The 15,619-nt window shown below is 35.2% G+C and overlaps 1 protein-coding gene across 1 annotated transcript in view; it reads left to right on the top strand.

The window, feature by feature from the left end:
• The window catches only part of ADAMTS19 (ADAM metallopeptidase with thrombospondin type 1 motif, 19), a 149,477-nt gene that overhangs the window by 99,273 nt on the left and 34,585 nt on the right, over window positions 1–15,619 (top strand). The window contains exons 11-16 of the mRNA XM_010567967.1: window positions 788–889; window positions 3,879–4,009; window positions 5,599–5,768; window positions 8,801–8,928; window positions 10,165–10,285; window positions 12,329–12,409. Of these exons, the coding sequence (XP_010566269.1) occupies window positions 788–889; window positions 3,879–4,009; window positions 5,599–5,768; window positions 8,801–8,928; window positions 10,165–10,285; window positions 12,329–12,409 (733 nt within the window). The remainder of the gene's footprint in view (window positions 1–787; window positions 890–3,878; window positions 4,010–5,598; window positions 5,769–8,800; window positions 8,929–10,164; window positions 10,286–12,328; window positions 12,410–15,619) is intronic.

Raw genomic sequence — 15,619 nt, 5'->3', positions numbered from 1 at the left:
CTTCCCAGCAAAACTATTTCATCCTGATTTGTCAGTTTACTTTGTGTCTTCTTTGTGGATATCAGGTTTGATTACTTTCTTGAGATATTTCTAGAGAAATGAATGAATTCTAGAGGAATTATGAATCATTGGAAAGCATAAGATAGCAGCAGTCATTGGGATGGTGTGAACAAGGGGGATTTCGAAGTCCTAGAGAAGCCTCAAATTTTCTTACAAACACATTTTTACAAAACTCCTGCGAACATAGTTCTATGTAGCTGCACAAAGACACATTAGTCCTTGTATATAGAAATGGACTTACTTTAAAACCTTGGGTTTTGTTACTAGTGACAATGTTATTTTTCTCCCTTTTATGTAAAACGAATGAGAACTAAATAAAAGGAGAAAAAATATGAAATAATTTTAAAAATAATTCCCAGTGTGCTCACACCTCTTCCAGTCTCTGGGGGAGTGTATCTGTGCAGTGGTTGCTTCACATCATGGGGCAAAGTTGTTCATATGTGCTTTGTGAGATCTGCCATACGCAAAGACTGTGACCCCTAGGTTTAGACTTAGAGGGTTTTTCCCCCCACCATCAACACAGCAGCTTGACTTGTTCCATGTGTTCATGATTAGTGGAAGTCTAAGCAGAATCTGCCTACTTTGGGTTTTGTGCATGTTTAACCTGTCTTTAAACATGCTTCAGTACCATCAAACTGGTAACCTTATGACAACATTAGAGAGTTGCATGCAGAAAATAATTTTGCATAAGATAGATTTTGAGCTTACCTGTGTGTTTGGTTTTCAGCATGTCATTTGCACCGGGTTATGGTGTAAGGTGGAAGGTGAGAAGGAATGCAAAACTAAACTGGATCCACCAATGGACGGAACAGACTGTGACACTGGAAAAGTATGTTGCTGGTAGAAAAGCAATATAAATTATACTGAACACCTAACAGTTAAGGAAACAAGCTGAATAGGTCTTTGCACTTGTTTAAAGTTCCTGCTTACCTCAATTATCATAAAAATCATACATATATAGTTTAATGTATTATATCTTATAATATAATATAGATTTGATAAAAGAGTACATTTCCCTAAAAACACTGAATTTAAAAAAAGATTTAGCCAAAGCCATAGGTGTTTTAATGCTTACACTGTTTTATTTCAGATTCATTCTGGTTTTGTACCCTATTTATGAATGGAATGCCATTGTTGCTCTGTGTACTTTAAACAGAAACATAAGCTTTCAAAGTTACAAAGTTCTCAGCTATGATTGAAGATTTAGAAGTAGTCTCATCAAAGGAATCAATAGAGATTTTTCATAAAACTTTTCAGGATAAGCTTTGTAAAGAAATATTTATAGTGTGAGTGCATGTAAAAGAGTGATAAATGTCATTAAAAGTATGTCATCAAAGACAAATTAAATGGTTGCCTGAAGTCAGACTTGCATTAAATGTCCCTCAGGAGCTTTCCTGTTTGAATAACCTCTTCATCTCTGTATATAACTGTAAATGAAGATAAATAACCTCAAATAGATAAGAGAGGAGGAGCTGCATATATCTTGGGATTTTCATGATATTGTGCTGACAGCAGTCTCCCACGGGAGTGATTTGCTCTTTGAATCATCTTACATTCACCAGGACTGTCATCATCCTCCATAAAAAAGTAAACAAATCAATCAACTGAGTAAGATAAAATGTTCAGATAATATCATTTTACATGCTAAAGGAAAGACAGGTTTTATTCATTTTCATATCTCTAATGACATTTGCTGTGATCTTTTGATTCTGATAAATGTGTGTAGTCAATATTCTGTCTTAAGTCAATACCTGCAAAGTCAGGGACATGCCTTTTGTTCAATGTTGCATTCTTTACGTTGAGACTGGTATGTCCATGGTATGGAATAGGAAAGAAGAACCTCTTATTAAGACTACCCAGAATTTTTAATTGTGAAACCGTTGCCATTGTGAACTGGGCACCCAAAATTAGTGTGTGTTTTATGTATTAATGTCTGACTTGCAAAGCTAATAATAGTAACTCATTGCAGAGGACTCATTCTAACATTATACTTGTGGGACCATTTATGATATGTTAGTGCCATGGGTCCTGCGAAAGTCCAGTGAGGAAGGTAACACTGTTCTCTTTATTGTAGAGCTTAGCTAGTGGGGAGTAAATAATTAGTACAGGTAAGACAAAGTACCGATTCTAATTAGAACGGCTCAATGAGCATTGTCCCAGGCTACAGAGATATATTGTTATGTCTAGCAGACAAATACTAAGCAGACATCACTGAAATATCTCAGAGGATTAGAAGGGATTATTCCTGTTGTTTACTTTATTATCTATCCAAGATGACCTTCAGATTACACAAATCACTGGCTTTGTTTTGTTTTACTTATATTATAGGGATGGAGTATTGTTGTCTTGTGCTCCTCTTAGGATCTTAGGAAGTGATGGAAATGTCATTTGCACAGCCCGTCCAACTTGGTTGTTTTTTAAGTCAAGCATCCCTCAGAGTCTACATAAGGCAGATGCTATCTCTAGCGAAAAATACATTTTGCCTATATATCTGAAGGAATATCTTTAAATAAATATGAGCATTTTTGATCTGAGACATCCAAGACCGTTACAAAATCTGTAGTTTCTGACTGTAAATCCAATATAATGATGGGGCCATCCTATGTGAAGACGTTTCAAAGGTGATATAATTATGCCATCATTGTAATGCCATGATTTAAGAGAGAAAGTTAAGAACAATTGATCAATGAAGAGCAGTTTGAAACTGCAAGTGAAGTTTAAGATCACCAGACAAGGATTTTGCATAGACACTGCAAGTAACAGAAGTGTATTATAAAAGTGACAAAAGCCTTTATCGACTGCATTAGTGACATGTTTTGTTTTCCTCAAAATATGAGAATTCTTCATGAACTTCATGCATTGATAACAGTAATTCACCAGTAATTCAGAGTGCAAAGAGAAATGAATTGAATTACTAATGTTATTGACATTAAGTGTTCACTGTTTACTTGTAGCCTTCTTACTTTGCAATTGCTAAAATTTCATAATACATGGGCCAGATATTCAGCTGGTATAAGTTGATAAAATACTAGTTTCTGCTGAGTTACAATGATTTATACCAGATATGGACATAGGTTACAGAGCGTAACAATAGTGATTAGATAGTTTTTGATTGAGAAATTGCAGTTGTCCTGGGAAACAATATTTGCATACAAGATTTTTGAGGTGATTATTATTATTTAAGTAAATACCAGAAGTTCTCTTGACTTTCTCAACGCTAGATTATTGAGGCTTCCATTCTCTCTTTGAATACAAGTTGTGAATAAAATCTCATTTTCACTATTACCTGTAATATATCCTTCTATTGAAATCATCACGGGATAATCAGTGACAATGCAGTTCCTGCTAGTTACGTGGAAACTGTAGTAGTGGACCAAACAAGTCCTGAGAACAGCCCTGAACACTGTGCTATGATCATCCATACAGTTCATCTGGAGGATGATCCCTGCATTGGGTTTGGGCTGGACCCAAAAGCACTTTCCTAGGCACTGCCCAGGCTCAAAAGAAGGGGCCAGCATGGTCTGGGGACCATTTCCAGCAGGCTGTTACAGGAGGCATCCTTTATTGGGAATGAACTTGTGCCCAAGCTTGTGGACAAGAGTTGCACCTGCTTCTTGGTCACTGCACCAGAGAAAGGTCTCTGGTTGTTGTATTTTAGAAAAAAAAGCAATGAGGAACAATAGGAAAAAATATATCTGACACATATGAAAACTGTATTGAACAAAATGTTTTTGTTGTGCTTCCTGTGTGCTTGTGGAGCAGTGAATTGTTTTGCATATGTCTTGATTTATTTACCTAAGAGCTCAATTTTCACCTAGTGGTGTAAGGCTGGAGAGTGTGTCAATCGGACCTCTTTTGCGGAGCATATGGAGGGGGAGTGGAGCGCATGGAGCACTTGTAGCCGTACTTGCAACACTGGAATCAGCAGTCGACAACGCAAATGCCCTGGGTAAAAACAAGTTCAGGTTTCCATTGCTGTTCATCAGAATTTCTGAACAGAATTTAAATCTTATGAGTACAGAAACCCATTAAGATATAGTTCCTCCTGTAAGTAAGCAATTCATTTTTATGAATACTGAAAAACACTTAGGAGAATAGGTATTTCAAGTTTTTTATTACATGCTAACACTATTTTTCCTCTTTTCTGCTTCTGTCAAAAGCTTAGATAATATTAATGGGAGAATACAGCTTTCTTTTTAAGCTTCACCTGAAGAAGAAACGGAAGATTAAATTCATGATTTTTGACTTGCAGAGTGTCAGTGTGTAATTCTAGTCCTTCAATTTTTTGCTGGAGAAAATTGACCTCCATCTCATTTGGAGAGACAAGGAGTTGCAACTTTTACAAAGAGATCTTTCTACCAGTTTCACAGACATTTAGATAGAATATCTGGAAACAATATTTAGATTCAGTATCTTGTGAAAATGAAAACCTTGTGCCACTGGGGATAAAGGGAGTTTTACCATTGACTTGAATGGAGTCTGTTTCACCACATGTCAGCTAAAAGATGCTTTCGTCTTAATTACTCAGTACTATTTCTCTCTTTTGTGGGTCATTCATACACCAAGAGAAAAAGAATAAATAGGCAGAGAAGTGGGAACAGAGTAGAGCTGAGTAATGAAGACAAGTGTAGAGAAGACTAGACTAGAACAGAGTAGAGTAGGGTACGATAGGGCAAACCAGGGCAGGGCAGGGTAGGGTAGGGTAGATGATTCCAGAAAATAATAGAACAAAAGGGGGAAATGAAGAAAGATGAAAGACAATATAACAGGTTTGGGGCAAAAAATGATGACAGGAAAGACAGAGGGATTAAAAAAGAGAAGTTTGCATAAAGAAATGTGAGGAAAACTTGGATATGGCTATACAAAAGCATGGTAGTTTAACAGAAGCCTTAGATATGCAAATTGCTTTCATATTTCCTGCCATCTAAACACCACTTCCAGCTGTATGCCTAAAAGCTATTTCTAGAATTTAGGGATGTCTTAATTTCACTTTCATTCATTCATTTTTCCAGGCAAGGTTCCAAATAATTAGCTCAAGTTTCTTCAGTTCACTTGTCTTTTGCATTTGTTCATTAGGACATGGAAGCACAACTGGAGTGACCAAAAAGAAACAAAGCATATTGTCTGAACTTCACAACACCACACTTGTAACCGAGATTTTCTTGGTAGAAAATCTGCAGGTGTTAGTTCCTTTCAGTGGCACTTTTGGCTCAGTTCAGCTAGAGAAAAATCACCTGAACTACATGAAAACTGCAGTTGATATTCTCCTTACTGAACGCTCCTACTAGTCCTAGTGCTTCTTTGGGGCGAAGTGTAAATTATGGTATAGCACCCACGACTCTTTATATGTAATGTAACCAGTACAAACAGAAGGCAGATGTGCTTTGTTCTGTGACTTTGATTTTTTCTGGGGGATTTGTTAATGTTACACGTCAACAAATAATCTGCTATTTAAATTGAATTTATGTATAGCCTAAGTAAACTGTGCTGTACGTTTGACAAAACAATAAAGCATAATATTTATGCCATCTTTTCTAGTTCAGGCCTTGAAGGAGAGTGTCACGGTCCCATGATGCAGTATAGAGTATGCAAAAATCCTTCTTGTCCTGCTGGTGTCCCTGCCTTCAGGGACTGGCAGTGCCAGGCTTTCAGTGTCAGATCTTCGTATCAGAAGCACGTGCACCAGTGGCAGGCTGTCATCGATGATGGTAAGTATAAACCATGTCCCATGTTCTTAACATCTGCTCATACAGCTTATAGCTTGTTGGTATTGTTGTTGACTAAGAAAGATATGGTAAAAACTATAGCAAACAAACAAAGAAATGCCAAGCCCAAGATTTTTGGTAAGTCATTTTTATTTCATAGACAAGATCTGGTGGTATTTTCACACACTCTGGAATCTTTTGTCTTACATTCCTGTTGAATTTGTCCTTCTTGGTATTTAATCAGAAATGTAGTATGAAGTGACTCAGAAGTACAGCTTTCTAGAGGAATGCTACATCATTAAGCATGCTTATATCAGTTATACTTCTACCTACAAAGTCAAAAAGACACTACGGATAATGTAAGCTTCTATTTTTTAAGGAAGGAGAAAGCACTTTTAGCTTAATACTGGAGTATTTCACATACCAGTGTTTGATTTTGGCAGAAATCTATATGTAACACATACTGCAAACTTAGATAAGGTTTCTATGAATCCTAACAGCTACTGCATGTGAAGTCCTAGCATATTGCATGCATGCTTCAGTGTAACATACTTGCTTAGATACCATATCATTAGGACCGTGCTCAAGTAGGAGTATAGTAATGTTGAACTTACAGTATCTGCAAAAATAATGTAGGTGTAAAATATCAGCAACTAGAAAACAAAACATTCTAAACAAGTTCTTGCTAGGAATGTGAACAACAGTTGCCATTCCACTGAATTTTCTCTAAATTGTTATGATGTAATTTATTTAATTGAAAAAAAAAAGAAAACAAGAAAACAACAGAAAGACTTCAGTTATGAAAACAGTTAATTTGAGAAAGTAACAAAATCATAGCAACTGGTGAGAAAGAAGAGCGTGGAATGACACAGGAGTACTGTAAGTATGCATTACCACATTTTAAGTAGTTTGTTGTTGCCATTTATATTTAACTCTTGAAACAAAATATCAGAAACCATTAGGAAGCATAGATTTTGAGAGAACTACATTGCTGAATCCCAAAAAATGTGAATTTATTATCAAGAACTTATTTTAATATGTGCCTAGCTAAACAAGGCGGGTTGGGGGTGCGGTTTCTAAGCCTTTTCTCAAGGTGCCGAAGTGAAAATTTGTGAGACTATTTTCATTAGGCTTCTATGTTAGCTCATTTCATTGTAAGGAGAACTCTCTCCAGTTATTTTATAGGTGCTTATCTAGTAAACTAGTTCTGGTTTGTTTTGCTAAATTTCATTTTAGCACATGAACACATGATTTGAATCCTAAGGGATCAAAAGATTTCAGCCTGACTTTGAATAATTCAGTAACCTGATGAAAAATCCTGACACTATCCTGTCCCATGTTAAGGAGTATGGATGGTTGCTTTTATCTAACCTTGTTCTGAGATCCTGTTGTCTTGAGGTGTCCCTCAGGAGACACAAATGTGGACACCAGCTGAAGAGTTCCAGTATTACAGAAATACATGGTTCCCAGATTCTTAAGTATTTGCACTCTTAGCCTTTAGTAGACACTAATTGTGCACCATGTCCAAAATAGTTCCTGTATTTGAATGAGGTCTCCTATAGTCTGAGTTACTGTCTCTTTTGAGTTCAGTGTCCTTAAAATAATGGTTAGGTTGTTAATCTTGTATTCCTTTAAAAAATGCTGATACATGCTTCAAGCTCCCTGGGAACTTTGGGATTACTATTTAAGGAGTATAACAGGAATGCAGAGGGCACAAACTCAGGCAGAGACTCATGCTTCTCAGCTGGAGATGGCTTGTGTCTGACTGGCTTCACATGTTGGCAAAAGAGATCACATCTGTTTGCACTAGTCCCCTAGAGATACCCAGAGGCTGTGTCAATTTTGGTAAATTAAATGTGCCCAGGCCACTCTCTGATGTGTAAGTCAGCTGGCACAGAAGTCCTGTGTCTGTACTCTTCAACTCTTTTGCACTCTAAAAAGGATGGTGACATCCAAACTGCTTTTTGGAAATGGTCCTTTGCAGATGGCAATTTCCAGTCTAGACCGAGCTAGTGCTAGTTAGCACATGCAAAAAAATGTGGCATAGACTGTTTTACAGTTCAGCTGTATAGACAGTAGAATTCCAGTGCCCAAATGTTTCCTGGAACTGTTTAATTTACTAATAAAAATGCACTCCAGGAATCTAGAAGTGAGTATGAAGTCAGAGTGGCATAGATTGTGTCCAAGTGAAATCAGTTTCAAGTTCAGAATTGACTTTATCCTTTCAAAAATCTGCAACAGATTTAGGAAGAAATTCTGAGTCAGTAAACTTGCGAATAAAGATATGAAAAAAGCATGTCATTTTGTACTCAGTTGACCACTGAGAGAAGACTTAGTTTATTTTATTTGGTATTACTTTGGCAGTGGTGAATAGAACTTCATTATTTATAAATGATGTCTATTAGGAATACATGGATACATAGGATATGATTTTTTTTAATTCTCTTTCAAAATTTGAAATGATTTGCAGAATGTTTTAAAAATGTAGTAGAAAAGTGCCTGACCTTGTTAAAGATGCTAGAAAGAATGTGTTCAGTTTTTTGTCTTTCTTTTTTAATGTGGACTTTGTAAGCCATATATTTTTCTTCCCAGGGTGTCTCAGTTACTTAATTTTTTTCTCTTTGACCTGCATAGTTAGAAAATCTGGAAAGTGTTAAGTTTCCTTTTTAATGAATATTTATGATCTGCCAAAAATATAGTAGAATGAAAGTATAGATTACAACCAAAATATTCCAACAGCTGTAATGTGCATATTCTTAATTGCAACAATGAACACGACATGAGTACTGTGTAGGCCAAATTTATAGTACCAGTATGCTCTAGCAGGAAAAAGAACTTGAGTTTTTTCAAACAGCTGAGAAAAGGATCAAAATATTTTTGTTTTCACTGTATCTAAGATACCTTGTTATGCTAATGTAGATTCATTCCACTCAGATAAGCAAATATGTTTTTAAAATAATGTTGATATTAATTCTGTGTTTGTTAAGTGACCTTTTACCAGTTTGGTGGTTTTTTCCCATCAATTGCTACTACAGAAAAGCCATGTGCCTTATTCTGTTCACCGGCTGGAAAGGATCAACCTGTGCTTCTAACAGAAAAGGTGATGGATGGGACTTCTTGTGGCCAGCATGGTTTAGATATCTGTGCAGATGGTAGATGCCAGGTATGAATTAATGTTTTGAACCTGGATACACAGGCACACGTATGCAAGCGTATACGTTTTTTTGTGCATATGTGTGATTTCTCTGATAGCATGTTGCAGTATGCATGACCAAGACTGAATGGCTCTTTTTGTGTCATATAAAAATATTTGAAGGTAATTTCACTCAGTGTGACACAATATGTGAAACAGCTGAAGGGTTAGCTTGGGGAATATGTATCTGTGATGATAAGGATGTTTATAACAAACTGCTGCAGGTACTTGTATCTTGTAGATGTGCCATTTTGGATACACAGCTCTTTAAATGTTTATGTTGTAATCAGTATTTTGAAATCTTTATTGGTTTTTTTAGGTAGAGGAACTCTAATAAAAATTTTGTGCATAAACTGAAGTAACAATCTTAAAGTGCTTGGAAATGAGTGACTCCTTGATAGACCATGGTTTCTGTTCTTAAAAGAATCCTTTATTTTCTTTCTAACCTAGCTTTTATCTTTGTTATTTCTCAAACAGTCTTGAAGTTTAATTGGTTTTATCAGATGCATTTATACAGTGCATGAGATTACCCTGCGATGACTTCTGTAGACTTTAAAAGGCTTTTATTTCATATCAGGCCAGCATATGGTATTAACTGTATTCCTGTTGTCAAGCTACCACTGATATTTATTGATAGAAATGTGTCTAACATAGTAATGTGGAGGTGCTTGCATAAACAATTTGTTTGAAACTGGATGCTTTTTAGCAAAACACAAATACAATTTATATTTACATATTCCAGATGTGTTCATGTCCTGTTGAGAATAAGACATTAGGCTGACATTAGGCAGCACTTTACCATTGTGGCTGTGGCAAAGAACCTCCCATATTTTGTGTAGAAAGTAGTAGAGTTGCACAGGTTGAAGTCGCAAAGCAGGAGGGCCTGTGGGCTGAGTGTTGCATAATGGCTCAGAAATGCCAGAGGTCTCAGGGGGAAGTCGGGAATGCTGTTGTGTTCCTCTTGGAGAGCCGCTGGTAGGGTTAGCCAGCCATATAGGAAGAGTGACTGCAACAGTCTACATAAAATCATAGAAAAAATGACTATAGAAAGGATCTCTGCACATGAACTAGTGCAACCCTCATTCAGAGCAGGCTTAGATCACGTTGGTTAAGGCATCTGGCAAAAGGGTGAGATGCCCACTACTAAAGGCAGCTTTATGAAAAACATGGCCTGTGTCTCAATAGCTTTATTTTCTTCTCCCACAGAAATTTGGCTGTGATGGCATATTAGGATCTCTGGCTCGTGAAGATCATTGTGGTGTATGCAATGGTAATGGAAAGTCATGCAAAGTTATTAAAGGTGATTTTAACCATACCAGAGGAGCAGGTAGGTCTGTTTATTTCAGATGCTCAGGAAACCAGTAGCTGTTAGATTACTTTGAGCACTGGGAACTTTAAAAAGCTATACTTCTTAAAATAATGCCGTTCCTCACATGAACTTCAGATCTACTTTTTTTTAAAATAATAAGACATTTAAGATATGAATGCATGAGTATTTTTAAATTTAGTTTTGCAAAATTATTGCAAATTGTTTCAATTATAAAATTAAGGAGTTATCTAATTTACCTTCTATTAAGACACATATTATTTCATAGAAGAGCCTGATTTTTAAAAAAACTGTGAAATAAAATTTATATTTTTTGTAAATATATGAACTGTAAATTCTTATGGTGTTTACATTCATTTAGTGTTCTTCAAAATAAATATAAAAATGATGATCTGTTACCTAGAGTAACATCATTAAACCAAGCCAGGCAGTGGGAGCACATAAAGCTGAATGTATGAAGAAGTCTTACGTTTTTTCATTATTCAATTTTTTATGCTAATAAGGTATCATAAAAAACAAATAGATTTTCTGATGCAGAATGAACATGAGATTTTCAAACACTGCTGTGATCTGTTCTTTGAATGAGGATAATTTACTGGCTCCAGCATAATAGTGCGACAGAATAGAGGATTAAAATCCTGATAATATGCACCATGTATACCTTCTCTCCAAGACAAGTCTTTTCTTCGAAACAGCATTTGGCCAACTGTCTTCAGCATTTGTTTGCCATTACACTTTCAGTTTCTTGAGTAGAAAATGTGCAGAATTTCAAGACAGTAAGTATATCACATAAAAAAACCCCTGTAATTAGAAGCAGACAGTATATCTACAAAAAATCAAGGTCTTCAATGCATTATAGACTGAAGTATAGTACTTAAAAAAAAAAAAAAAGTTAGTCATAGCCTTCAGATGTTTATGTCTGGCCCTTTCTTAAGCTGAAGGTAATGCAGAGCAGGGATCCCAAACCATGGATGAGTCTGGAGGAGTACAAGATTAAAAACTACAAAGAAGGTGGCTGCTAATAGAAATTACAATGTGTCAGCTCTCTTTTATAGCTAATGTGAATATCCACACGCTTTCAAGTTTATTCAGGGTTCTGTGTCAATCCACAATATTGTGGTATTGCCCTCTAAACAACTGTGTAAGTTACTTTCCTTTTCAAGAAGGTGGACTGTCAGCAATACTTAGAAAGTGTTATTAGCTCTTAAGGAAATTAAAGATAAATAATGCTGCTTTGCAGCAGTTTAATTTTCATGTTTCAGGATTATTGAAAAGGCGTTGTAAATGCTCAGTATGTTGTTACAGAACATTACATAGCTACATAGAATAAAAACTTGGTTTACTGTCTACTTTTTGAAGTTCACCTGGATAATCTAAAACATGTTTTTATTTATTTATAAAATTCTTGTTCGCACAGTGTTTTTCACCTGCATTGCCTTTTCACCCCTTTTCACTTAAAGCAAATTGCTCAACAGCATGTCTTAGTCCCACAGTCTAAGGAAGCAATTGTAATGTAAAGCAAATAACTAGACTTCAAAACTAAAGCTATTCATGACAGGGTTTTAATGTGTTAAAGCAAGAAGAGGGAGATGGAGTGCAAAATAAAAAAAAAAAACAAAAAACAACAACAACAACAAAAAACAAACAGTGGGAGGATGTATGGTTTTTAGTGCCATATCATTTGTCTCTACACACTGAGTGAAATTGGAATTCTTTTATGGTCATCTGGTGGTGGTGATGACACTAAACTACTTGGCCAGAGACAACTTATCTGCTCCAGCCCCAACCTGCCCAGCCTCACTAGTTCTTGTTATGTTTTACTTTGCTATACGCTTTGTTGTATATCATGGTATATATATTACACATAATGCACAGTTTCATAGCTTGTTTCAGCATTTTGCAAGAACCCTCAAACCATTGCTATATAAATTATAACTTGGTACATTTGAAAAGCGGAATAAGGGAGAAGAAATGAAAAAAAGGTACAACATGTACTTTTCTATGCTTTTGTATTTAACTTGGGACTTCTGGTCTCATGTCTAGGTTATGTGGAAGCTTTGGTGATACCTGCAGGAGCAAGGAGAATCAAAGTAGTGGAAGAAAAACCAGCTCACAGTTATTTAGGTAAATGTCATATGTTTTAGTGTTCATGCCCTGTTTTGGTCAGCACTGAACAGTGCTAGCTAAACATGCTTTTGTGATTAAACAAAACTCTTGAGTCAAAAAAAAATCTGTGAAAAATACATCTAAAGAAATTTTGTAGAAATAACAAAATAAAAGAATGGTTATAGCACCATATAGGTTTTATTCTGAACTTTTGTTTCATTTTTTTTAGAGAATGTTTCAAAGAATCTATTTAGATGATTTAAGAAAAATTCTGCATACTTTAAGATTTTCAGTTTTTCATATGGAAAGTGCTAAAGAAAATACTTCACATTAAAACTAGTGAAAATCGTTTTATGCTGAAACATGGAATAATCTGTGCTTGGACAACAAAAAAACCACACTGACCAACACATAGCAAATCACCAACAAGGTCAAACAAAAATTCTAAAATGAGACTAAGAAAGCAGAAAAGTATTTCTCTGCATTATTTTTAATTGTCTGAATGTTTTAATGGACAAATTTAAACACAATTAATTTTTTATTTTTTTTTTTAGCTTTTGCATTTCTATGAAACTGTCTTTCATTGAAAAAAAGGTTACTCTCTTTTAATGCTTTCTAAAGCTGTTGTGTAGGAGAGTATAATTTGTTACTATTATTTTTACAGGGTTTAAGTGAATATCTGAAATATTGTACTTGGCATTGTTCCATGCACTGCTTAAGTTTAAATTGAGAAAGACTTAGTATGAGAAATAGAACACTGAAATGAAAAATTCCCTGGTTTGATCACTATTCTTAGTTCTGCTCATAAGTAACATCTACATTTTAAGAAACTTTTTACCTGACTGTTTTCAGTACTTCAACTGAGAAGATATTGAAGATGGTGAATCTTTATTATGACAGCTTAAGTTATCAATGGGTGTCTCTTGGTTTATCATGGGGTCTACCCCTGCCCTGTTAAGATATCACAGTAGATTTAGAGATCTGGATTATTTCATTGTTCCCCCGTGAACCCAGCCAATGACATGGAAATGTTAAGAGTGTCAAATCAATAACTGAAGTTTCATTGATATATTTGTAAATTCTGCAAGTTGGTTTTTTTTTTTTTTCCCCTCTGTGTGTACTGTGTTAACATATGTGGACAACAGAAATACTATTCTTTTTTATTTTTTAAATAATGCAAAAATAAGTATTGGGACTGTATGTAGGGAAATTAATTCCTTTTTCATGAGTAGCAAACTGATTCATCCCTTACCTTACAAAAGAAAAAAAGAATGTAATGTTTTTTATGCCCATGAAATAATGTCAGTCATGCTGCTTATTTTTGAAACGTGCTTATTATCTCTTACTTGCTTGTCATTTTAATTTTACTTTTCTTAATTTCACTAATGTCAGTCTGAATGAGGATCAGCCAGTATTTCACTGCAATATTTTTTGTTAAGCCTTTATGGGGAACCAGGAACAGATCTTACAGTATTTTGAATTAAAACCCGAGTTGTTGCACCTTTCTTTTCTTTTTTTACTAGCAGAAGGTATTTAAACTTTCTTCACTTACAGGAGGTTTATTCTGTAAGCATAAAAATCTGAATCTAAAAGGAGTAACATTCTGAATAGGAACATTTTCATAGGAGTAATATAATGAAAGTTTTGGGGAGAAGGCATAAATCTTTCATCTTAGAAACAATATTCTTCAAAATACTGTGATTAAAAATGTGAAAAGTAATACAGATTAAATTCTCTCATGTTTCTGATTTGTTTTCTATCTTATAGTTCTGTATGCTAATTTTATGTTGCATAGTACTTTGCGCTCTGCATTTCTGTACTTGAGTCAATACAGGCCAACACTTTCTATTTTGCTAATTGTCATATACACATTTTACGATTAAGGTTTTTAAATAATATAGCTCATTATACAATTAATAATTGTATAGAGATATAGTTGTAAACACAATTTAATCCCCTGTACTGTAAGAGCTGTGGCTTACAAGGTAGAAGCTAATTTCAACTGAGGGAAGATTTCATCCCTGTTGTACAGCACAGGTCAAATACAGAGAAAGTCAAAATGAAATGCCCTTCTCTGGATTTACCTGGTGGTCAGAAAGCAGAGTCACTATGATCTGGAAGTTGCGATGATGTTGCCAAAGTGATCAGTAAAACTACAGCCTGCATCAGTAGCATCACTGGGTGATTGTGCTGTTGAAGCAAATCTTCAGAGGAGTTCTACCTGAACACCTCGGATATCTTCTTTATCTGAGGTATATCAACATGCACCACAGTAACAGGAGCTCTGGCATCCTAGGAGAAAGGTGAGGTATAGCTTGCAACTGCATTTACTGAATGAATTGATCTGTCGAGGTCTCTCCTGTCTCTTCTCCCCTGGAGGGAGGCGGGAGCAGGGATATAGCCAAACATTAGGTATTCCTCTGTAATGAACTTACATGAGAAAATACATAAGAGATTGTGATTTTTCTTTCATCAGTATTCAGGAATAGGAATTATTTATAGCAGTATAGAGGAGGGGGTAGTGTTCATTTAATTTGAGAATATTTCAGAACGCATATACTTCCTAATTTTGGAATTAGTATTCATTATTTTAAGAAATAATTTTGAGATTTATTTTTAAAGAATAAACTAGCAGTGATAACCCTGTCTGTTTATAACCATGTTGACTTGAGGCTTGGTTCATTGTCTGTTACTTTAAGAATATTATTGTAAGAACAGCTATAAAAAGTTGTTTCAAGCCTTATCTAGATTTCTGTGGTCTAATATCATGCCTTTTCTGTCACTAAATTTTCATTTCTATTTCGCAGTTGTTAAAAGTTTTTTCAAAAAAAGTTCTTAATGTAGGATACAAAAAGGAAGATTGCAGTATTTTTCTATAAGAAATACACTAGGCTTTGAGGTTAGAGAGTTCATTCGTGTGACACTTGTATAATGGCATGACAGGTCCAGGCCCCATAATGAATTAATAAGGTTGGTTAATGGTATATAGCTATACAAATGACTTACAATCTAAAACTTGAAATTTTTCTGTGCTAATTAGAAATGAGAGTAATCATTTGTTTTCAGCTGAACTGAAGTGGATTAACTGTATCATTATTCTCAAATATGTGTTCAAGCTGCTTCAGGGTTATAGTGCCTTTGGACCTGCCATTTAACACCGCATGACATTGTAATTGCCAATTCTCTTATAGGTATCAAGTCCATAGGTGTGTTGTGTTGTCTCATTTC

The sequence above is a fragment of the Haliaeetus leucocephalus genome, unplaced genomic scaffold, assembly GCF_000737465.1.
Source record: "Haliaeetus leucocephalus isolate CR32 unplaced genomic scaffold, Haliaeetus_leucocephalus-4.0 Scaffold233, whole genome shotgun sequence".
In the NCBI taxonomy this organism is placed as follows: Eukaryota; Metazoa; Chordata; class Aves; order Accipitriformes; family Accipitridae; genus Haliaeetus; species Haliaeetus leucocephalus.
The sequence above is the reverse complement of the archived record's forward strand: the minus strand, read 5'-3'. Positions and strand labels throughout refer to the sequence as shown.